Here is a 24,811-nt window from a genome sequence, read left to right on the forward strand (position 1 = left end):
TCCTTTTTATTATTGACCAACGCTGGCTATACAATTGATGATCATATACACAACGTTTCGACCATTGGTTTTGGTCCTTTTCGAATGTGAGTAACTATTATATTATATCACAAGTCATTTTCTAAAATTATAAAAATCAATGAATGAGTATTTATAACGAAAAAGAAAGTAATCAGGAAAAGAATAACTAACATACTGAAAACGATCTATGTTTTAAATAGTCAAATAAAGATTTCCAAGAAGCACGTCAGCAAACATCAGATGAAGACAAGATATTGATATGCAAGAGGACAAGTACTTTATGTTTTTCAAAATAACCTTGTCATCAAATAGAACAAGCTATGTGTGTTTCAAAAGTGTCATATATACATGGCAAGTTTTCTGTATCTTTTTGTAGATTGACCGAGTTATTATTTCTTTTGATATAAATCATTTCAGCGATTTCTCTTTTTTTTACAATAATTTTCGTTATGTAATATTTTTTAATTGGACCAATCAAACGCATGATTATTAAGTGATCCGTGTTTGCTTACAACAGAGTGATTGCTAATATGTTTCTTGATGTCCGATATATGTTCTTTGATTCTTGTTTCTAAATGTCTCTTGGTCTGGCCTATATAACAAGAATCACAATTTAAACAGCCAATTTTATAGACAACTCTTGTTTTTGTGTGTTCGACAAAGTGTCTTTTCCTCGTTTAATAATGCGATCAAGTTTCATGGGTATCGTGTATATAACATTGAAACCGTGACATTTTAAATTCATTCTAATTCATTCTAATTAAATTCATTCTATATTATTACTCAAATTCTTGACATAAGGAATTTTTATAACATTTGTATTCATTTGTGTATTTATGTCATTACTCAACTTAGCGTTACTATGTTTATCAACAAGAGAATTAAAATTTTGTATGATAAAGTCAGAGGATAACAGTTGTTAATAAAATATTTCGAACGGTTTCAATGTTAAAAAAATAGAAACAATTGTCAGATAGTAAAATAGCTCTGTCAACAAGACTTGTTATAACACTGTTTTTATGATAAATGGTTCGAAAGATAAGTTATGTAACATCCGGAAAAAGTCGGTTTTCTATATCAATTAGATATCAAGGTTTCTTTGTCTCTAATATCTAGGAAGTTGATAGAATCATTATTTTCAATTTCGTAAGTAAATATTGTAATCTGGGATGATAACTATTAAAAACAGTTTATTAATAACGTCTTGGAGTGTATTCCTAAGAAAGATTTTAAAAGATAATAATGATATAACGATTCCAAGGCTGACCAAGGATCAACTTACGATAGTGATGAATAGATCAATTAAATGAACGAATTGCTTAATGATAAAACTACATACAAAAAAACTTACAAACGACTACCACTAAAACGTTTACTGTACGATTTAATAATTTTGTTAAATCTTGTTAAATATTTAATCACCCCAGATTAATATTTACTTACGAAATTGAAAATAACGATTCTATCAATTTTCTAGATACAATTAACAGTTATTAGAGACAAAGAAACATTGATATCTAAATTGAATTGATATAGAAAACCAACTTTTTCCGGATGTTACATAAATTAGTTTTCGAACCATTCGAAAAATCATAAAATCAGTGTTGTAACGAGTCTTGTCGACAGAGCTATTTTACTATCTGACAATCGGTTCCATTTTTCTAACATTGAAACCGAAATATTTTAATTAACAACTGTTATCCTCTTTATTGATAAACATATCAACAAGAGAATTAAAAATATTAAATATAGTAATGTTAAGTTGCGTAATGACATAAATACACAAATGAATGAAAATGTTATAAAAATTCCTTATGTCAAGAATTTGAGTAATAACATTAGAATGAATTTAAAGTGTCTCGGTTTCGATGTTAAATGGATGTAAAGTTTGCATTTTTTAAATGCAACTATAATGATGTTAATCACTAGAATTCTATTTTTAAATAATACAGAGCTCTAAAACTCTTTAAAAGAATGCTAGAACTCTAATCAGAACTATGGAATTTTGATATCGGTGCTAATTTCACACACCCTAAATAAATTCTAGGGCGACTGTTTCACTTGCGAAATTTTGGCTAATATTTAGATTCTGAATTATAACAAAAAAAAGAGTTAATCCTAGCTGGGGCACAGACAGGGTGGTACAATTCTTTGTCAGATGCCGGCATCTGCTGGGATGTATTCGCTGTGATCAGCTGATGAGCTGATCGTTACGCTAACATAATAATATTCAATAATGATAAATCTCGATAATTTACAAGATACATGATTGCAAATAGTATTCAAATTGGTAGAATACAACAGTAATGTAAAAAATATTGTTATCATATTCTTGCAAATGCAAGTCTTATTCAACTTAAATCTCGATTTGTGAAAAATATGAGATACTTATTTTTGAAAAACTCAATAAGTTTGTATTTCTTCGTAACGATTATTTTATTATCTTGAGAAGGATGGACTACTTCACTGCAATAACTTTCCACCACTTCCAAATATCAATTTCAGTGCCAAATATCAGGTACACGATAAAATATATCAGTATTGAACAATGGATGAAGTTGACAGAAAGTGAATAAATCTCTAATAAAGAATTTTTCCTTTTTTCTTATTACTTTACTTTTTTCTTATTTACAGATCGTGTACGTGTTACACCTCAACATATTAATATACTTATTCACTCACTTTAACAATTAGATTACCACCCACGTCACCCATATATGGTAGCTTAAGGCCCAGTTCCACAAAATCGAACTTAAACCGAGCTTGACTGAATGACCGTTACATTTGACGCCATGGTTAAACTTGTATTGCAGTCCACATCGTGTTTTGAACTGTAGTTTAGCTAAACCTATAGTCTGTACGAAGAAACTGTCAAAGATTTCTATTTCTTTTGAAACATCGAATGTAATTGGTTGCTAACGTTGCTAATACATGAAGGGTGAGAAGATGAGAACAAGTTACATGCTGGCATCTTGTACAGATTGTGTCTGCTCAATTTCTTCTAAAATTGCAGTAACAGATTCTTTGGATAAACGAAATCGCGCATGAAAATCGACAGACAGCATGAAAGTTGTCAAATTTTTCTAAATAGTGATATTTAGATAGTAGCCTTCTTGTAATTTTGGGGCGCCAATGAATTAAATCTTTTATAAATCTTCATCTTCAGATGAAGATTATATATAATTCTGAAGCCATACTTCTTTAAAAATTTATTCCTCACTGTTTGTACATATTATTTTCTAATTATTATTTGGAACATTATTCAATAGATCGCGACTGCACCAACGTAACTCCGAAAAGCTAGACAAATTTTGATGCTGAAATCGATAGCGTTACATTATTAAACTTCATTTATATTCATAATGCCCAAACTTTGGCGTTTAACTTTAACCACAGAAAACATCGACATTAACCGTGGTTTATAGCAGTTGTGAAACGCGACATTTCCTTAAAACTAGGGGTTTATTGACTTAAACTACGCTTAAAGTAAATTGTGGAACTGGGCCTAAGTAAGAATGATTTTGTTGAATTCGCAATGTAATTATCAAAATTTATGAAAATATTGAATACTATTTCGCGCAGCTCATCAGATCAGATGGTCGCAGCGGGCATCCTATAGCAGATGTCCGCGTCTGACAGAAAGTTGTGTTTTCCTTGCCTGTGTCTCTTTTGCGATCTGGGAATAGCTTGTTTTTATTGTACCTCAAAATCTAATAAACTTCGGTTACAGTTTTGAAGAAAGTTGTAAAAGAAAAAAGTTGTAAAATTCACAGATAAAATTGATAAAATAAAATATAATATATATTGATATAAAAAGGAACAATATTATCATTATCGCGCTTATACGTTCGAAATTAGCTGATTGTGAGCAGTCTAACTGATATGCGTTTGTGCGCGTTACGACTTTAGGCCCGTGCGGCTTACTTATAAGATTAGCTGCGCATTTTAAACGTTAAAATGAGTATTTCGGTGATGAAACTATCAACAAACTATTCACGCAGTGATAAAATTCAGACAAACAGAGCAACACAGTAATAAACACACTCCGTATGTCTGTTGGATGATTCAATTGGATGATTCAGTTGGACGATCAAGCTTTGTTCAGTATCTATAACACAGGCCTGCGAGGGTCAGTTACAAAAAGCAAAGTAGGAGAATCTGATAGATTTTTTGACGCTGAAAACGAATCTGGCCGCAGAATTTCCCCAGCACGTCAGGTTTTTGAGTAATTTGTGGTTAAATGATCCAAAAATGGCTATTTCGGCCAATTTCATGAATTTATTATGAGAGAACCAAATTTTTTGAAACATTTCTGCCAATGGTATCGTACAGTACTAGTCTTTACCTTTCAAATCCATTTTCGATTGCCGTCGGACGATTTGTTTTCGCTGAGATATATAAGTATGAAGTGACGTGCTGGGGAAATTCTGCGGCCAGATTCGTTTTCAGCGTCAAAAAATCTATCAGATTCTCCTATTCTGCTTTTTGTAACTAACAAAACCTAAAATTTCGCAGGCCTGTGTAATTTATGATCTTATCTTATGATATTATCTTATTATATAATCTTCAATCACTGACCGAGTAGCTCATTGATAATGGAATTACTGAATTATTCGTTTGAAATGAGTGGATAGGTGTATTATATATTGTTTTGACACGTAACACGACTTGCCAAACAAAAAAAGAAAAAATACTTCATTACATCTCTCTTAGATCCATTCACTTTTTTTTAACTTTATCCATTGTTTAATATTACTATATTTTATAGCGAGTATACCTAATATTTTGATGTTGAAGTTGACAATTGCAAGTGGTGGAAGTTTCTTGCAATAAACATTTACTTTAAATTATGTTTAACGTGAAATTATTTGTCTAACATCCGTCCTTCTCAAGATAATAAAACAATCGTTACGAAAGGATACAAACTCATTAAATTCTGTAAAGGTAATAATATCTTACAGTTTTCAAACTGCGAGATATAAGCTGGACAAAACTTGCATTTTTGCAAGAATATGATAACGATATTCCTTACATTACTACTGTATTCTATCAAAGTAAGTGTTTTATTTGCAATCATGCATCTTGTAAATTATCGAGATTTATCAAAATATTGAATAGCATTGGCGTAGCGGTCAGCTTATCAGCTGATCTCAGCGAGGACACCACAGCAGACGCCCGCGTCTGACAGAGAGTTGTCTCGTCCTTGCCTGTGTCCCATTCCGATTTGGGATTAACTGTTTTTTTTTGTTTTTTTTTTTATAATTCACAATCTAAATCAGGCACGTCAAATTTCGATAGTAAAACAGTCACCCTAAGATTCACTCAGAAATATTCTTCAAGAATGAACGTTTGGTTTGGATCATCTTGTATATGAATATATACATACATAAATTTTGTAATAGACTTTTGTTTTTTGGTAGTAGCGAAACTGAGATAAATTCATTGAACTTATTAAAACGGTAAGCACAAGATTAGAATAACATGAAAATATTTAATTATTAAAGTATAAGTAAAGTATGCAAAGTGCTCGCCTAACTTAATTATACATTTATGTAATGTTTTTCTTGTTTTTTTTCCTTAGTAGAATAAATTTTGTTAAAACAAAACTGTTACATTACATGTGCATGTTGTATATAAATATATCAGAAATTAGATTTTTCTGTATTTCACACTACATACGTTTAGATTTAAATGACGGTGTTGCGTGTACTTGTGTATACTCTATTCTATCCAACTATTTTGTGTGTTCGTGCATGCGTGCACGCATGCAATGTTTCTCGCGACATTTTTCGTCAAGCCCGACAACTCGATATCAATTAATTAGTAGATTTAGCAAGGTAGGAAAATAAGAGGTAGAGAGGGGAGATACAACGTACCCTTTCGTAAACCTCTCACCGACGACGGATTTATCAGCGGCCGTTGGCCCCGCAGTCGCCGCCCGCTTGATGATGCACCGCCGCCCCCGTTGCCGGTGCAAACGCGAGACGTCGAATCCCAGAACGGAGCGCGGCGTAGTGCGAACTCACTACTTTGCGATTTTGTTTTCGTCGAGCCAACACGCAGCAGTAACGGCAGCAGCGGCAGCGGCAGCGGCAACGGCAACAGCAACAGCAGCGGCAGCAGCAGCAGCAGATGCAACAGCGGCAACAGCAACAGCAGCAGCCTGCGTCGCCCTCACTGAGGTCGTTCTCGTCGTCGTCGTCGTTGCCGCTCCTGTCACGCGCGCACTATGCACCAGTAGCACTGGGTGCAAGAAGCATACGGCCATCGCGCGGCGACGAGCACGCAGTCAACGAACCCGCATTTCTTTTCGCCCGAACTTTTGTTTTTCCTTTTCCTCTTTCTTACGCTCGGCCACGAGAGGGAAAGAGAGGCAGACGGGAAAACGGAGAAAAAGAGAAAATCTCGTGCGCGCACAGCATATCGCTTGTATCCGCGGATCTCGCGAAACGGTTCCTCGCTTGCTCGCGTTTTCTTTGCGCGACACACGCACGCACACAGGTATATACAGGTATACAGGTATACAGGTATATACAGGTGTATCCCGGTGGCCGCTTTTACACCAGAAACAACCAATACGCTAATGTCACTGACTCCTTCTGCCTTCACCTCTTTCTCCACCTCCTGCTCTTTCTCTCCTCTTCTTCCTCTTTCTAATGCCTCTCTCTCTTCTGTTGTGCACCGCCGTCTTTATCGCGCGCGCGCACCGCGCACACACTGGCGCACCTGCGAGCCTCACACTTGTAACGCACGGGCGCGCATCGCGATGCCGTCGATAGCACGTGATATAGGTGTACGTGTACGTGTATGTACGTGTATACGTGTGCGCGCATGCGTATGTGTACGATGCTTGTGGGACGGTGAATCCATACGAACTGGCGTGCGCACGCGCGCGCGTTTCACGTTTCTCCTCGCTTTCGCACGTGCATGTACGTACGTCGCGCCGAGGGACAGAGAGAGAGGGAGAGACAGAGAAACACAGAGATACCCTCTCTTCTGGTTGCTCTCGCGATGATGGCAGCGCGCAATCGTTCACTGACCCGCTCTCACCGACACGAGCTCTCTGCGTGCGCGCGCACGCACACACGTACGCGCCCGCGTACCGATTCGATTTTCCGATGCAATTTTTTCCATCGGGAGAAACGAGAGCAGGCTCGCGTCACAGACGCGCTGCTCCTCGTCTCCTCGTCTCCTCGTCGTCGGACGTGAACAGGCGCACGGATACGCTCACCTCGTACATTCGCTCGTACTCGTTGTCGCGCGAATCTTCACGCGCCGACCAGTGCGATTCTTCGTCCTCGCGAACGAAACAACAAACGATATCGAAGTAACAACCGCACAACAAGTCATTTAATTTCAATCAATGTCAATCAAAAGTCGCGTCTTCCTCCTTCGCTCTTCCTCGGCTTCCGAATCTCCGTGAAGCGCGCACAAACCGAGTAAAACTTGGCACGCGCGTCTCGCCTTTTTTTTCTTTTTTTCAGTTTCAGTTTCAGACAACGATACGCCGGATACGATATTTCACTGCACCAGTGCAGTCGCACGAGTTATTATATTATGACGCCAAGTAGAAGAGGCAGTAGCGACGACGGCGGCGGCGGCAGCGGTGCCGTAATAACTCGCAGCACCTGTCGCAACAGCGTGAAGTTGTCCGCGCGCGAAGTCTCGCTACGGCCGATTCGCGACGGCCGCCGCGGCAGCCTTCCGTCGTTCCAGGCTTCTCCTTTTCCAGAAACGTTCTCGCGCGCCGCTCGCTGCTCAATGGCATATTAGCCTCACCAGACGGTGGATTTGTGCATGCGTGTGCGTGTGCCACTTGTCGTCGGATCTGGCGAGAATTATTTACCCCCGCAAAAGTGCGAGAGACACCGCCAGCAGCACAAACCGGTACGAAATTCTATCGCGCGTTTCATTCGCGGCTGCCACCCGCCGCGCCGCGCCGTATCGCGCGTCCCGTTTATTCCTCAATATCCTCTTCATCTGCCATCGACCGTACTATCTCGTTAACTATCTTCATACCGCCTCACTTCATACCACGTTCGATATATATCGCACGACGTTCTCGTTAATTACCTCGCGTTCCTCCCGGAGCGTGCGCGTTCCGTTCCGTTGCTTCTCCTAACAGCGAATTATTTTGCGACAGTCGACTTCAGTCTGCTTCTCGATATTATCAATCCTCGTGATAACTCTTTGTGCTAACGGCTCTTTTTACTGGGCCATCCGCTTCTCGGGAGCCTCGAGCGCCTTTTTCTCCAACGGAAATCACTCCTCTTCCAATTTACCACGAATTTTCACACATTTCTCTTCGTTCTCTTTGTTTTTTTCTTTTACTTTTTTTTGCGAGCGACCCGACGAAACCGCGATCAGATCCGATAGAAAACCGCCGATTTTTCACGATTGACCAGAGTTACGATATTTATGTACGATTCCCGTGTACGTTCCTTTTCGATTCCCGAAGTAGCGGCGAGTCCGCGACACAACGCGCGTGGCGGTCGGGTGTAGACTGAATTAGACGCTACGCGCCATATTCCATGTATCGGCCCAAACGTATATCCTCCCCTCCCTCTCTCTTTTCTTTCCCTCTTCCTCGCTCTCTCCCGCACATTCACCCTCTTCTTCCGACTGTGCACTTATTCTTTCTCTTGCCTTTGTCACCGACTCATGCGTCGCGACTATCAAGTCGCACTGGACTTGCTCGGCCTTTCAGCGCGTTTTACGCCACACGCGATTTTAAAGTCAGACTCAGCGGAAAAATCATTTTACATTTTGCATTGTATTTTTCGACTTTTGCATGTAAAGTCTATCTTGTTCTATCGTAATATCTTTAATAACGAACATTCGTACGTGATTGAGTGCGTTAATGTAATGGTCACGTTCAGCGATTAAAAATTTCTATTATTTATTATTATAAAATATTTTGTTCATGTTAATAGCGATGAATCTCTTTAAGTTTTGTTACGAAATAATTGCAGACTTTTCTTCTATTTTGAATTTTTTAATCAGATAAAAAGGCAAGTGACACACATGCATAATTTGCATCGTTATAAAGTATCGAAAATATTCTACGAGTCATTTGTAACATAAAGTAAATTCACTCAACATTTTATCCAAGGGCGTCCGCAGGTTTTTTTCAGGGGAGGGGACATGATTCAAAATGTTACTTCCAGAATTAAAATATACTTATAATTTAAAATATATGGAAAAATTGAAATTTCAAGATTTATTGTACTTATAATTGTATGGAATATATTGGGAATAGGAAAAATACTGCATAATAATGAAAAATAGTAATAAGATTAGAGTATTATGAGGACTGTTCGCATCGTGACAGTCTGTCAATCTCATGTCTCAACGCGAGCCTCGTCATTGATCCCCTCTATATCGTCTTTGCATATGTAATTAATAATACGTATATGAGTAGAGAGGATAAATACATACGCAAATAGCGTATATACACACACTGAAATATGGCAATTGGCAACCATTTGTCATTCAATTGCTTAGAACATTTAAACTACGTAACCCTACACATTTTTAATTATTATTATTTATGCACATAAAACTGATAGTCAGTATCTTTATTCTTCACGGTCCACGAGTCTAATTTTGCATTTTTTAATAAAGAGAATAATTATTGCGCGAACCTGCTTATCATGATTCATAAACACTTTTTATATAATGTGATTATAGTAGTTTTTCTTTTTCTTTAACTTATAGTAACATGCATGTACTATGCTTTATTAAATTATAAATTCTCATGTATCTAAGAAAATTAATTTAATATAATTAAGCTTTAAGTATAATAACGTTAAATACGTTTGTTAATTAATGTATATTTTTTATTTTCAGTGTAATAATAGCAATTCTGATTTCTAAAATCCACCTTCAAGTATTAAAGTGTTTCGATTAGTTTATCCACTGATTTTTAAATGTATTATATTAACCTAATTGCACTTAATTTTAGTTAGTATACATTATGAAAGAAAAGGAAAATAGATAGAAGATAGATAGTTTCAAAGGTAAAACAAGAACAACACTTAAGAAATATACAAATCAAGTCCCTTCTTGGCAAAAGCTAAATAAAGTACATAAAAATGTATCTTGTAAAATAAATAAATAAATAAAACGGCCGATTTTCATTCGCAAGTAATAATGCAATAAATTTATTATTATATGAAATATTATTTGATGCTTATCAAATAACAAAATATTATAAAACAATTATAAATAAAAATACTGCTCCATTGTGTATATCTTAAAGGGTTACATACCTCCAGAATTTTCAAACAATCGATTTTTTTTTATTACTGATTTTCATTCTTTATACTTTTAAAAATATAATAAAAAAAGAATTAGTGAAAAATTCCAATCCGTAACGAAGATATAACAATAAATATGACCGCGCGTCAGAAGGTGGGCCGCGGCGCGCAGCTGCTGCGTGCGGCGCAGGCTACCGCAAAGAAGCTCGAACAGCCCACAGATTACAGAAAACTGTACAAAATATAAAAATTATCGAGAAGGAAGGCACGCAATATGAAATTGGAATGGGAGATTAAGCTCACTACAAAAATTAATATTTACACGATTTTTACTTCTCAAACTTTAAACGCGTTTTTCTCGAAACCAGTTTTTTTTGACACGGTCGGCACGATAACTCGAAGAGTTTTCAATATTTTTTTAAATTTTTTGTTCTCAAATCTTCGTAATCGTTTTGTCTATAGTCTGTCGAGCCATTCTTTTGCAATTTTGTTTAATATAATTTTTATAAACAATTAAAGACCGAAATTTTTCATAAAAACATGAAGTTCAACTTTGACATGGTATAAATTGTTTATTTTTTTGAAATTAAAAAATCTGGCTCGACAGACTATAACTACAACATTACTTTACAAGAAATTTCTTGCATTTGTCAGATCCATCAATGTTACAAGAAGATATCATGCCGACTCTGAGGGGACATTTTTTCAGCAGCGGTCCAATTAATGCCACAAAACTTCATTTTATTAATATTCAAAAATTTATTATTAATTATTTTTTTACACTTAAAGGACCAGTAAATCATGTGCAATTCATATTTTACTTTATTATTTCAGATATACCACCTAAACAAATTCCCCAAACATATCAATTTTTCGCCGCTATGGAGGTATGTAACCCCTTAAGAAATGAAGTATTTTTGGGATTTTACGCATTTTGACAAATATTTCAAAATAATGAAAATAATTCGTTTTTCAATTTCAAAATATTTAATTAAAAAATTTTCCTCACAGCTTTGCACATTATCTATAGATCATTTTAAAACCGCGCGACTAAAGAAAAAATATTTCTAGAAAAAAATATTTATCATACTCTTCGAACACTTTCTATCTTTTCGAAATTCAACAAATTGAATCAAAAAGTTAAAATATTTATAAGTATACGTCGACCATTCTTGAGTCAAAATTAGTGTTGTCATTTTTCTAGTTACATAGTCCAGCAAACACACCATTTCTTTTATGATAACAAAAAAATTAATATCCATAAAAATATAAAACTGGTGAGAATTTAATCTACAAATTATAATGCAAATTTGTTTTACAATATTTGTTATCTTTATATTTGTGAACAATATCGAAACAATTGGAAAATTCATCTACGTCGATAATAACAATCAATACAATAAATATCAATCAACATAATCATCCGTGTAATCATCTATATCACAAGCGCCGTAGTCATTAAAACTCTCTTCTTTCTGGGATATTAGTTCGATAATGGCGCTGTAATACAATAAATGTATATAAATTATCATTATTTATAATAACAATAACTAGTATTATATTATTAACTTTGATTCATAAAAACCAATTATATAAATATGCAAATTTACTGTAATAAATCCCCCTCAAATGTCGACCACGAAACTGTCGCTGGATGCGTAATTTTATATTCCAATAAAGTATTTAGGGCTCGTTGAAGCTCCTGCGAGAAATTATTTCAGAATTTATAGTTATACCAAAAATTTTCTTTTTTTCTGAAAAAATACAAGTAACACATTAATTTTCATACCTGTATCAGTTGTACAGTTTGCAATTCGCAAATGATATTTTCATTCAAGTTCAAAGTAGTGATTGCACATTTTCCTTTCTCGCGACCTGAAACATAAATGATATTTATGTTATATCTATATAATTAATATGTAAACGAAATTCTTTTCAATAGAAATGAACATACGTATCGATATCTTTGGTCCGGCGAATAATAAAGTCGGCATGCTTATGCACGTGGTATCGTGCAGGAATATAGCGGTAGAGCGTTGTTTCGTGAAATACGTTAAATATCGACCAGGGAAGTTGCGAACTTGAGCTTTGTTGTTCACACTTGAGGGATGTGTACGTACAGGACCGTCCTCCGGAGTCCAACCAACAATTCCATGCTTTGTAACGCGCCTAAAGCAGTTATAATTAAATGACAATCAGTACAAAATGATGCGAATTAAAATTCAGATTCAGAACAGATCAACATCAATACCTTACGACAGCGATATTGGGATATAATCCTGCGCAAACAATAGTTTTTATCAACGCAATGTTGTCCGAATTTTTGTTGGCATTTCTGTCACTTGGATTGTCGCTATCCAGGAACTTCATCTCGTGCAAGTATTGCGCAAATTGGTTTTTCATCTCCGAGAGAAGTTTCAGCGTATTGAAGGAAAGAAAGTATTCCCGGCAGAACTGGCCGGCGTTGGCCCTTCGGTGTTCAATCTCAAATCTTCTCAGGGCCTCCGCGAGAGCAACGTGATCACTGTATTGATTCATGCTAAGCTCTAATTTCTTTTTATTAACCTCTTCCTCTCTTCCTAACGGGCAATAGAAGGCATCTTTGAACGTAAGACTCGCTGCGATAGCGAATATCGGCTCGACGCAGGAAAACAGTGAAGCCCAAAGAATCATTTTCCCTATTAATATAAAATATTTATATCATTATTTTAATTATATATTATAGAGAGATTTATATCAGATATTTGTATAGAAATATATATTTCTTGCTTACGTTAGATCGTAATTACAAATAAACCTGGGCAAACATAGTAAGAATGAAGTTACCTGTTCTAGGGTCAAGCGGCAGATGCGCCAAATGATAACCCAGAGGTGTCAAATGCTCGTCTTCATCAAGAGCATTTAGGGTTCGAAGTAAATCGAGAGACAGATCAATGGCTTTTACATCTGGTGGATCGAGGACAATAGCAAGGAACTCTTTGGCTTTCCCCAACTGCAGGATTTTTATTTGCAAAATTACTTCTTCTAGGCGCGTTCGCAACATTTCTGGTAATGGATACTGATCAAACGTCATTTCACGAGCTCTTGAATACAAGTGATAGCACTCACCGCTTTTAACTCTAGAATATAGAATAGAAAATGTATTTATTTATTTCGTTTTTATTGATGTAGAAATTCGGAAAAATACATGACTTTCGGTCTAATACGAAATTGTAATAATAAAATATCATACCTGCCGGCTCTACCACGTCTTTGTTTAGCATTAGCTGATGACACCCACTCAGGCTCTAAAGTTTGGATGTTTTTATCAACATCGAATTTCCCAAACTTTGTTTTCCCGCAATTTATTACATATACTACATCTTCTATGGTTATTGATGTCTCAGCGATTGACGTCGCGATAATTATTTTACGAATACCATCAGGTGGTTCTTTAAATATAAGTTTCTGATCAATTGTTGGCATGCGCGAATGAAGGGGATAGATGACGTATTTGTCTAAAACAAGGAAATAAAACATGTATATTATTAAAATATTTACATTTATATTAGTATATGTATTTATACTCAACACGCGCGCGCGCGTGTGTGTGTGTGTGTGTGTGTTTACATATTACACTTTAAATTTGAACGAGTTTGAATTAAAGCATTACATCTGGTTTAACACCAAACAGATAAAAAAAATATCAGAATAATCAATGATATAATTATTAAATATAAGTTATTAAAAATACAATAAAAAATCTTGTTTTATTCAATGCTAGAAATTAATAAATACTTTTATATAGCAATGTTCTATAATATAAGTACTTACGGCTTGGATAACATCCGGAATCTATCAACATTCTATTTAATTTAGATATGTCCATCATACCAGGTAAAAATATAAGGATAGCTCCAGGTCCTTTTGTATTACAAATATATCGAACTAATTTTTCAATGAGGTCCAACGAAAGTTTTTCACTATCGGGATTTTGTATTTGATCAATAATATCTTTTCCGTACTTTCCCTACATAATCATATATAAAATACATTAGTATTAAATATAGAAAAGCGCATATTATATTATAATATTAGGAGGTTGCATTGAAAGCTGTTCGTGTAGATGGCTCTAGCTGTGGGCAGGGATAGATGTCTCTTATGTCATTTTGAAGCGTGAACATTTCCCACCAAAATTCAGTCATCACACATCAGACGCCATTCTTTGTTTACACGAGTACTTTTCTATAACCGAATTAAAATGGAACACGAAAAGTTGTTTTTCCGATCTGTACTTCTACACTACTTTAATTCGAAAAAAAACGCAGCTGAAGCTCATCGATTGCTTGCGAGAACTTATGGTAAATCTGCTCCATCGAAAAAAGAATGTAGAGCTTGGTTTCAACGATTCGAAAGTGGTGATTGCGACGTTCACGGCAAACAACGGCCAGATCAATCGGAAAAGTTCGAAGATGAACAAGCTCTATTGGAAGAAAACCCTGCTCAAATACTTGGAGCACAACAATTGGAGCGTTCGAATGATAATTTGATGCAAAAACAACCATCAATTGCATCAAATCGCCAAGAGATTCTCCATGACAATGTAACAGTTAAAAAGCTACTGGAGTTCGAATTGGAGGAGTTGGTTCTCCCGTATTCTTCGGACCCGGATTCAAGCGATTACGTGTTTCGAATTCCGATCAATACAACACGCTTTGAAAGATTACCATAATTACGGAGAAGTCGAAAATTGGGTTGCTGAATGGATTGGCTCAAAAGACTGACCGTTCTTTCCACACATTTTGCTATTGAAATAAATGCTCAAACAGCGGCTCTCAATGCAACCTCCTAATACATCATTTTAAATTCTTGATCAGACTATCAGACTAATATTATTGAAACGGATCAAATATACTTACATAGTACAAGGTATATTATTCATATTTACCTCAGCAATAAGTTCTCTAGCATAAGGTTGTATTACATCAACAAATTCACACCTTTTGTGTTGTAACTCTTTGTATCTTTTTAGGTGTTTTCTATAACCTGTGGGTTCTGATTGCCGTCCAGGAAATTTATATCTATAAATTGAAGAAATATTATAATGCATTAATCTTTTTACATAATAGTTTTTTAAATAACTATAAAATGTTATATTTATATAAATATATATAGTTATAGATTATAGTATTTAAGAACAGAAAAGTGTATATATTTGAAAGAAAATGAAAAGAATTGTACATAAGTAAAGAGTATGATAATATTGTAAATATTAGAGACGCAATAAGGTAAGGCGTAAGATGTAACAAATAATGAGATAGTATAGGTATGCAACAAAAGGTAGAAACAGAGTTGTGGGATTAGTAAGTTTGCATGTATGGAAAGATGAGAGTGGTTAAGATACAAGTGTAAACCAAGTCCCTTTCTTGGCTAAAGCTGAAAGAAATAAAGATTCTAATCTATATAAATATATATATTTTTTTTATTTTTTCCTACATCATCATCTCTTGGACAAGTGATTGCGTTATGAAACTTGACATTTCAGCTATGACTACCCAAAATTTTGCCAGTATATCTGCATCAACATGTCTGCGTCATTAGTTTTGACGTTAAATGTATCTTATTATGCTCATAGAAAAACACGCTTCGTACCGCAGAAGCTGACGGAGGATCAAAAAGATGCCAGAGTAGAACATTGCAAAGATATACTAAGATATTAACAAACATTGATTCAGATTTCTTGAAAAACGTGAAAAATTTTAATAAAACTAACATTGCAATAATACTTACCCTGTAAATGACAAGACATCTTCTAAATAAAATTCTTCTACTGGATAAGTAAATCCTGGTATATGTACCATTGGGCATTCGTTATAATATTTCGAAAAGCGTTCAGCGTTCAATGTTGCGCTCATTAAAAGAACTTTTAAATCTGTTCTCTGAAAATAAGTACTTTTTAGTTTTAAACATTTGTTAAAAAAATTATTAGCATTTTTGCATACTAATATAATTTACGAAAATGTATAATCCAAAATAGAATATTCCAGAAACATTTTAGAGACTGTACCCACAAGACATAATTTTTTAATATACATTTAATATGAACTGTTAATTTATTTTTTATATTAATCTAATATATAATTTCAACGAAATTATCAAAATAAAATTAATAAATAATGTTACAGCAAATAATGTTATAGCAAATATAAAAATGTACTATAAGGCCGGTATTCATAGTCGAATCTTATATTTAAGACCGTCTTAAGTTTATCTGAAGATGCTGTATGGATCATTTCATTGGCTATGGAGTATCTGAAGATACACTTAAGACGGTCTTAAATATAAGATTCGACTATGAATACCGGCCTAGTATTGTGGAAATTATGAAATTTTTTTAAAACATAAAAAAAGGTGGAAAAAATTAAAACTACTGAAATAATTATTGTCCATAAAAAGTTATTAACAAAAAAGAGTTAGAGAATATAACTTTTTAACAAGTATACGAAAACATTAAATATGCAATCGGAGAAGAGGTTCCGCTTCTCTACTTGCAGAAAAAACAGAATTTAATTTGTTGAATTTTGAAGGAACAAAGATTCAATAAAGAAAATTTAAATATTACATAGCTTTTACGAAAAGCAAAGTTTCTTCTATCAGATGTTTAAAACAGTTGAGGAACGATATCTATCAAACGCAAAATTTAATGAGCTGAATTGGATTAGATGGCAAATAAACAATGGACAAGGGAAGCGACTTTCTACACATCTATAAGTTTTACATATCTTCCATGCAAAAATTAAATTCTTGTTATTAAACTTTTTCGTTAATAACTCTTCTAGACAATGACAGCAAAAGTATTTTGAATATTACTTAAAATATCAAGATTAAAATAATTTCTTGGACATTTTATGCAAAAAGAAGCCATAAATACAACTTGTGCAGAGGGAGGGACACACATACACGTAACATAAAAATCTTATATAAATGCAGATTAATTTGAACAACGTATAGCAATAGCAGAACTATAGCAAGACCAATGAAACTTACTTTTGGAATAATTAATTTCAACAACGTAAGAATAAAATCGCTTTCTGTGGAACGTTCATGAATTTCATCCAGTATCACATGAGAGAAACTTTTTAATGCTGGATCAGTCTTCATAATTTGCAGCAATACACCAGTAGTGCAAAATAATATACTTCCTTGTTCATGCGCTTGAACTCTATGTGTATAAAAAAGAACAATATGTATATAACAATAACTATAAATAAAAACTATGTGGCAAAAACTTGGCATAAATATACTTTTCGAGTCGTATTTGATAACCAACAGATTTTCCGAGTCTTTCCGCTCTTTCCGCAGCCACGCGTTCAGCAACAGATATAGCTGAAATCCTCCTAGGCTGCGTACAAACAATTCGGGTAACACTACCATTTCCAGCTTTCAACTGCTCATCCAATATAAACTGTGGCACCTGTGTAGTCTTACCGCAACCTATAAAATGTAATTTAAAAAATAATTATTAGTAAAAACCTTATTAACCAAAGTTACCGTTGCAATTTAAAATTGTGCAATTTTTCACTGTAAAATTAAGTAAGTTGCCTATAGCAACTCTTTGCAACTTACCAGTTTCACCACTAATAACAACAACTTGATTATCTTCAATTAGTCGCAATATTTCTGTATTTTTCTGATACGCCGGTAGCTTCATTCGAAATTGTAACATCTTGACATAATCATGCTGTGATTGCTTCCTTTCATATTCATCGAATAACATTTTATCTACATCACGATTCCGTTGCAATTTTGATTCTGCAGTCATAGCCTTGGCAAGATTGTGCTGAATATCACCATTTATAATTTCTAAAAATTTTCTTTTAAATTGTGAATCATGAATATGCTGATATTTGTTACCAGAGGTAGACTTTTCATTAGAAACTGAGTTAAAATAACTCTGCGAATTGTCTACGACACTTTGAATCGTTCGTTCTAAGTGTGGCGACAAATTAAGATATAATGTGTTTTTATTTTGCATTTTTTGCTTATTTTTATTTTTATAATACATTCCTATCTCTTTTCCCTTGAGTTCAGGCGGATGTCTCCGTCCTTTGCCTCGTGAATATGTCTGTCCATGATGTCCTTCAGATGTAGATGATCGTAGTTCTAGAAAATTTGTAATAAATATCTTAGAAATAATCTATAAATTTCTATACTAAATATTCTCTATTTTCTTTTAATTTAAAAGAAAAACAGCACTTATTATTAAGGAACATCAATAGCAGTAAAAAAGCAAAAATATTGCGAAAGTTTGGAAAATTAGATTAAAATATGGATATATTGTCATTCGGTTTTGAATATCGATCATTTTTTAAGAGATCCGATAAAATTATCAGTAAAATTAATTTTGGATTTGTATATACATGTTTTAAGCTCAAAATAATTAGTTGTATTCCACAGAGTACTTAAATAATGAAAATTCCTTTAACCGACCAATCCGACGAATTTTATTAATTACTAAATACACAACGTTTCAATTTTCCATGCTTCTGGTCCTTATCAAGTGTCAAGTAAACATCATTAAATCACTTTCTAAAATTACCACAAAGAAGTAAGAGAAAAAAAAGTTTTAATAAAAGTTATGAAAATTTTCAATACACTTACTGGTAGAAAATGATTTTCTGTATATCAAAGAATATTAAAAAGATTAATTGACAGAACAGTTTTGTTATCAGACTTCTGTTTCCACGCTTCTAATATTGAAATGGTTAAATCCATTTTACTCGATAATTGTTTACCCCTTGAATTTTATTAACAAACATATTGAGCGAAGACCGAAGGAGATTAAATACAAAGAAGTTGCATGTAAGAACAACCGAGGTACACAGATCAACAAAACTAAAAATGAAAATTTTGTGACTATTTCATAAGGGATTAAGTAAGCATATTTGACTATTATTGAAACGTTGTCAGGTTGATACTGCGTGTACACTGTTCATGAGAGACTTGACTGCATTATTAAAAGAGGGAAGAACACTCTAACAAATGGTCAAAAAACAAGAGTAATATATAAAATTACTTCTTTAAATTGTGACGCCTGTTATGTAGGTCAAACTAAGCGACACTGACACACAAATTAGAGAACACAAATCGGACATTAGGAAGCATGAAAGCAATCATTCTGTTAGCAAACATAGAGTCTCTAATACTCATGATTTTGATTGGTCTAATATTGATATTTTGCATCATGAAAATCACAATGCAAAAGAGAAACTGCCGAGATGTTTTTCATCGAAAGACATTTTAGTTCGATCAATCTACAGAAAAGTACTGAAAACTTACCAGGTGTTTACGATACAATTTTGAAAAACACAACAATATTTCACCTTGATATCAGTCGTTTGCTGGGCTCAATGATTGCCAGAATGTTTCCTTGGAAATCTTTTTAATGTTCTTTGATATACAGAAAGTCATTTTGTACTAGTATTGAAAATTTTCATAATAGCTTTTATTAAAAATTTCTTTTCTCTTATTTGTTGGTAGTAATTTCAGAAATGACTTACTGACATCTGTTGATACTTGATATTTGATAAGGACCAGAAGCATGATTGAAATCTTGTGTATTTAGTAATTAATGAAATTTGCTGTATTGGTCGGTTAAAGGAACTTTCATTATATATGTTTTAAACCTAACGTTTATACTTGAAGTTTATAGTTATACGCTTGCATATAAATATTCTTATAAAATTATAAAAATGATAAAATGCATATGGTATAAAAAATATAATAAAGAATTGTCCATTAAGTAACACAACAGTAGTAAGATGACATTAATCAAAATTACACACAGCTACTAATAAAAAATATCTTTTATATATAATTTTAAATAATTAAACGCAAGTGATAGGTTTAAAATGTGTGTATATATATATATATATATATATATATATATATATCCATAATAAATCTCACTGATAATGTAATATCGTATTTCTTCAGAACTGACTGATATTCAAAGTCCAATTGGTTATTAGAAAACATATACAACAAAAAATATTCATATCAATAACAATATGATAAATAACTAAATGAAAGATCAATTTTACCTTCTCTATCACGGTGTACAAAGGAACTCGATGCTGATTTAGAACCAAATCGCGACATCTTTGCAAGTGCGGAAAACGTGTTCCTGATATACCACTTTTCATGCAGATACCTTTTTTAACACATTGTCAATTCACTTTACTATAATAAATTCAACAGTTCTTTCGACTGCAATTTATTTAAATTTACCAAGAAAACGATCCACAATTATAGCTACCACAGAGAAACCTGAGAGCAGCCATCAGAACATTTCTCTTGAAACGATTGCAAGTGATTGCAAGCTACTGATCGCAGCGCTAACTGCATCCATGCGGCTCTTCGGAACTAAATCAGTCGCATCTTACTGTCGATAAAATCGTCATTTACCATAGCTTCGCATGTCCACCGCATGAGACCTCCACGATCAATTCGGAGATCGCTCGACACTCATGTCGAATTATTTTTAATAGAGGAAAGAGAGAGAGAGAGCGATACAGAGTACTCTTTTTGCGCGTGCTCAATTCTACGTTCACATGCGCTAATTTAATTTTGCATACCGCGAAAAATTTGAAAATGTTTGAATCATGGAAGAAGAAACTGAAATAGTGGAGCACTTCTTCGGAGTGTATTTATTATATTGTACGAATCCGAAATACAAGGGACGAACTTACATAGGTTATACTGTAAATCCAAGGCGTAGAATTAAACAACATAATGCCGGTAAGAAATACGGTGGTGCTTGGAAAACTAGTAACAGAGGGCCATGGTAAGTATAAATTTGAGTTTTTTTTTATCAATGAAATAAAGTTTTGTTTACTGTTTTAAGTAATTGTCCGCAAACTATAATCGGCAAAACTCAGTAACTAAACTATAAATTTAATGAAGTAATTAAAGGAAATTAATATTACTCCTTATATTTTTTAAATTTTGTTCTATGCAAAAAGCTGTTGAATGAGCATACTTGTGTTAAAATCTCGAGTGAAACTTTATATTTATCCCTTTTATGAATGTTCTTTTCTAGGAACATGGTTTTGATTGTTCATGGTTTTCCTAATAGCACTTCTGCATTAAGGGTATGTTATGAGAAATTTTATCACTTAAGATAATGCACCATAACACGTATATAAGACTATAAAACGTTTTGAAATAAATTTTTGATTAAAAGTAAGGACTGTTGTTTTCAGTTTGAATGGGCTTGGCAACACCCACATGTTAGTAGACGACTGAAACACATTCCCAAAAAGAAGTCATCCCAGAAGAAGTTTGATTTTTGTCTGACAGTCCTGTCTGAGATGTTGAAGATTGGTCCTTGGTGTCGTTTGCCTCTGATAGTACGTTGGTTGGATTATGAATTCTCCAAGAACTATTATGGACGTATCTCACCACCATTACATATGCCTGTATGCTATGGTAAAGTCAGCACTTGTAAGACCAAGAGTACGCAACGATCCAGAACGGATGATATTTTGTCGCACGAGTTACGTTCGTCTATGGGAGAATCACTGATATTTTGTTCTCTCTGTGGCTCGAGTGCAACGCAAAATAATTCCGTTACTTGCATGCAGCCAAAATGTCCTTTGATCGCTCATTTAATATGTTTGGCAAAAGTATTCTGCAAGGATGGAATGATTCTGCCGATCGAGGGTACATGCCCTACATGTACAACCAGTGTCCTTTGGGGTGACCTTATTAAAAAAAAAAATGGTTGTTATCAATATCTTCAGGAGGCTAATACTAATTCTTCTTCCAGCGATAGTGACATTTAAGCGCTAATCACAATATGCGTAAATAATAGTTAACATAATTAATTTGTAAATAATCTTCCAGTGATAATGACACTAAGCGATAATCACAATATGCGTAAATAATAGCTAACATAATTAATTTGTAAATAATTTGTAAATAAAATAAATTTCAATTCCAGTGATAATGACATTTAAGCGATAATCACAATATGTAAATAATAGCAAACATAATTGATCTGTAAATAATCTGTAAATAAAACAAATTTTAATATTAACCAATTTTTATTATTTGTTTACTTTTATTTTATTATAAATACATTTTTTAAATGATTACAAAGAGACATATTAGGTAGAAGTCAGTATAAAGGGGGAAGTTTTAATAAAAAAGAAAAAGCAGTAGATGTGCAAATTAATTCGATGCTTTTTTTTGTAAAAATTGCATCTTTATTTACTTTCTTTTTTTCAAGAGAGATTTCGTTAACTAGCCGATAGATAGAGAAAAGTATTAGAAAATGATGGCAAATATTTCAATTCACATGTTTATTAGTTTTTTGTAATAAAGGCTCAATTTCCTTAAAAAACAGCAAATTAATTTGCGCACCTAATACATATTGTTTTATTTATGATTTATTCAGATAAAACTTATTTTATCTGAATTTAATATCTTTACCTTATATTAAACCTTATATTATTTTGAAAATTTCATGCACGTTGCAAAATCATAAAAATTGATTGTCCGAATATCCCAATACGCAAAGAATTAAAATTTATGACGTTTCCTTCCTGACAAAAATGAATCTGTTTATTTGTATATATACAACTATTTATTTATTAGATCAAATAATCTTAAGAATTTAACATTTTCTGTGCACTATATAATACATTAATCTGACAATATTGTTATATACTAATGTTTATAATTGATTAAAATAGCACCATTTGACTTTCTTCCAATATTAACACCTAATGATTGTACAATAATGTATTTATGATGTGATAATAATGTGTGGTGAAACTATACATAGACAATTATAGTATGCAGTGTATTAATTCAAGTAATGTGTGATAAGTGAAACGTTAACTGTTATACGCGGATGCAGTGATTTCTATTCAACGAACATTGTGTATAATTAGCACACGTCGCGCCGAACCGTTACTAAAACTCGTACGTGATTAAAGAATACCATTCACGCTAAAGCTCACACTTGAAACATATGCGAAGAACAAAAGTATCAATATATTTATCAATATATATTTAATAAAAGTATCAAGATATAACAAATATATTTTATGTTTATCTTTGTGAATGTGCTGTACATGAATGCGGTAATTATATACATCGCAAATTAACTTATATTATTTACATAATATACGCGAATAGCATATATTAGTTTGCTGCATTTAATGATACAAGAATTGATAAATAAATTGTTTATATTTATTTTGTGTTTTTACTTCTTAAGAAAAGAACCCAAAATGTGCAATTAATAATATGACAAAATGTCACATGATAAGATGATGCATTAAAACTATATATAGAGCAGTATTTAGTTAGCACTAAGTTTGTTTTCATTTTCTCTTTATTAGAAAAAGATTTCAAAATTTTAATAAAAATATTGATCAATATTAAATATAGTTTTAGTCGAAACATTTTGATACGCGCAAATTACAATAACTACCTATCTAATATATAATAAAACAACAGCGCAAAACGCAAAGATAAGGACTTGCGCAAAGATGTATCACTTTTTTTATATCTGAAGTTCTATAGGTATTATTATAAGTCTTTATATCTATGTTAAGGATTGACAGAAGCGATGAGGAATCTCGAAATTGATCTTGAGAACCTCGTGCAATAAACATACAATTTATCACTAGATAGGTAAGTATATGTATCCATACTTATATTATCCGGTTTATTGTTCGCTGCAACTACAAAAGCTAAAAATACTCTTAATTTTATTATTTTTCTAAAAAAACGATCTGTATGTACTTCGAGGCAATTTTGCGTGCATTATGAAAAATATTAATTTTTAATTTCAACTAATTATTATCAGTAATTATGTGATTTTTATTTGCTAACTCAGCCACAATTTTGGCTTAATTAAATCGTAGTTTGTGTGAAGATTATTAAGAGCTTTTGTAAGTCTGTGTAAATCTTAAATTATAAAATTGGTTTTTAAATATTGTTAAAAATAGGGAGAATAAATAAATTATTTTTTGTTAACAATAATGAACATTATTTCTGCCTCATCTTCATTTATATTTATTTATTCTTTTGTTATAACTTTATACATAAATTTGAATTCTTTTATAATTGTTTTAAATTGCCGCTCTATTTACTTTGATCGCATACATCTAAGTTGATCATCTCGAAAGTAATGAAGTCTAGATTTAGCATTTTAGTCTATTTTAACTATTTATGCCGCAAAATAAACAAATATAAAACCATGCTTTAATCGAGATATCTCAAACTGGTCCTACAACGCTTTCGAAAGATAAACATCAAATTTTTTACTTTGTGCACAGATTTCCATCGCTGATTTCACTGGACTGGAACCAATGAAATTGATGGTTGCACGTCGCTCCGATACGAGATAAACGGAAAGCGGAAACAAGCCATTCCGATGTGCATCCATTAGCTTCACCAAAATTACAACGCATAACGGTACAGTAAGCCACTTAAAAAAGTTCTCGCGTGAAATCTACAAACTGGTTGAATCATAA

At 33.3% G+C, this 24,811-nt stretch overlaps 3 protein-coding genes across 4 annotated transcripts in view; 1 reads left to right on the plus strand and 2 right to left on the minus strand.

Moving 5' to 3' along the window:
• The window catches only part of LOC105278570 (ABC transporter G family member 9), a 53,708-nt gene extending 42,777 nt beyond the window's left edge, over window positions 1-10,931 (minus strand). Inside the window, exon 1 of the mRNA XM_026971575.1 lies at window positions 5,898-10,931. The gene's annotated coding sequence lies outside the window, so the exon portion shown is untranslated. The remainder of the gene's footprint in view (window positions 1-5,897) is intronic.
• Window positions 10,932-11,550: 619 nt separating this feature from the next.
• On the minus strand, window positions 11,551-20,649 carry LOC105280698 (ATP-dependent DNA/RNA helicase DHX36). Its single transcript, XM_026971574.1, has 15 exons — window positions 20,550-20,649; window positions 20,363-20,472; window positions 17,886-18,422; window positions 17,564-17,753; window positions 17,307-17,481; window positions 16,050-16,198; window positions 15,208-15,340; window positions 14,094-14,289; window positions 13,513-13,777; window positions 13,107-13,399; window positions 12,532-12,958; window positions 12,235-12,449; window positions 12,070-12,155; window positions 11,891-11,982; window positions 11,551-11,780 (listed from the first exon to the last, which is right to left on the minus strand). Exons 1-15 carry the CDS (start codon window positions 20,600-20,602, stop codon window positions 11,687-11,689), a joined length of 3,015 nt encoding a protein of 1,004 aa, XP_026827375.1. The 5' UTR covers window positions 20,603-20,649; the 3' UTR covers window positions 11,551-11,686.
• A 147-nt stretch (window positions 20,650-20,796) lies between these two features.
• Window positions 20,797-22,359, plus strand: LOC105280699 (structure-specific endonuclease subunit slx1). Of its 2 annotated transcripts, none has more exons than XM_011341416.2 (3): window positions 20,797-21,105; window positions 21,361-21,412; window positions 21,509-22,359. In XM_011341416.2, the coding sequence occupies exons 1-3, from the start codon at window positions 20,924-20,926 to the stop codon at window positions 22,103-22,105; spliced, it is 831 nt and encodes a 276-aa protein (XP_011339718.1). In that variant the 5' UTR covers window positions 20,797-20,923; the 3' UTR covers window positions 22,106-22,359. The 2 variants fall into 2 exon arrangements, with proteins under 2 accessions (XP_011339718.1, XP_011339719.1); XM_011341417.2 differs by having other exon boundaries at window positions 21,524-22,359.
• The last annotated feature ends 2,452 nt before the right edge of the window (window positions 22,360-24,811 follow it).

This window comes from Ooceraea biroi, chromosome 8 (assembly GCF_003672135.1).
Source record: "Ooceraea biroi isolate clonal line C1 chromosome 8, Obir_v5.4, whole genome shotgun sequence".
Taxonomy (NCBI): domain Eukaryota; kingdom Metazoa; phylum Arthropoda; class Insecta; order Hymenoptera; family Formicidae; genus Ooceraea; species Ooceraea biroi.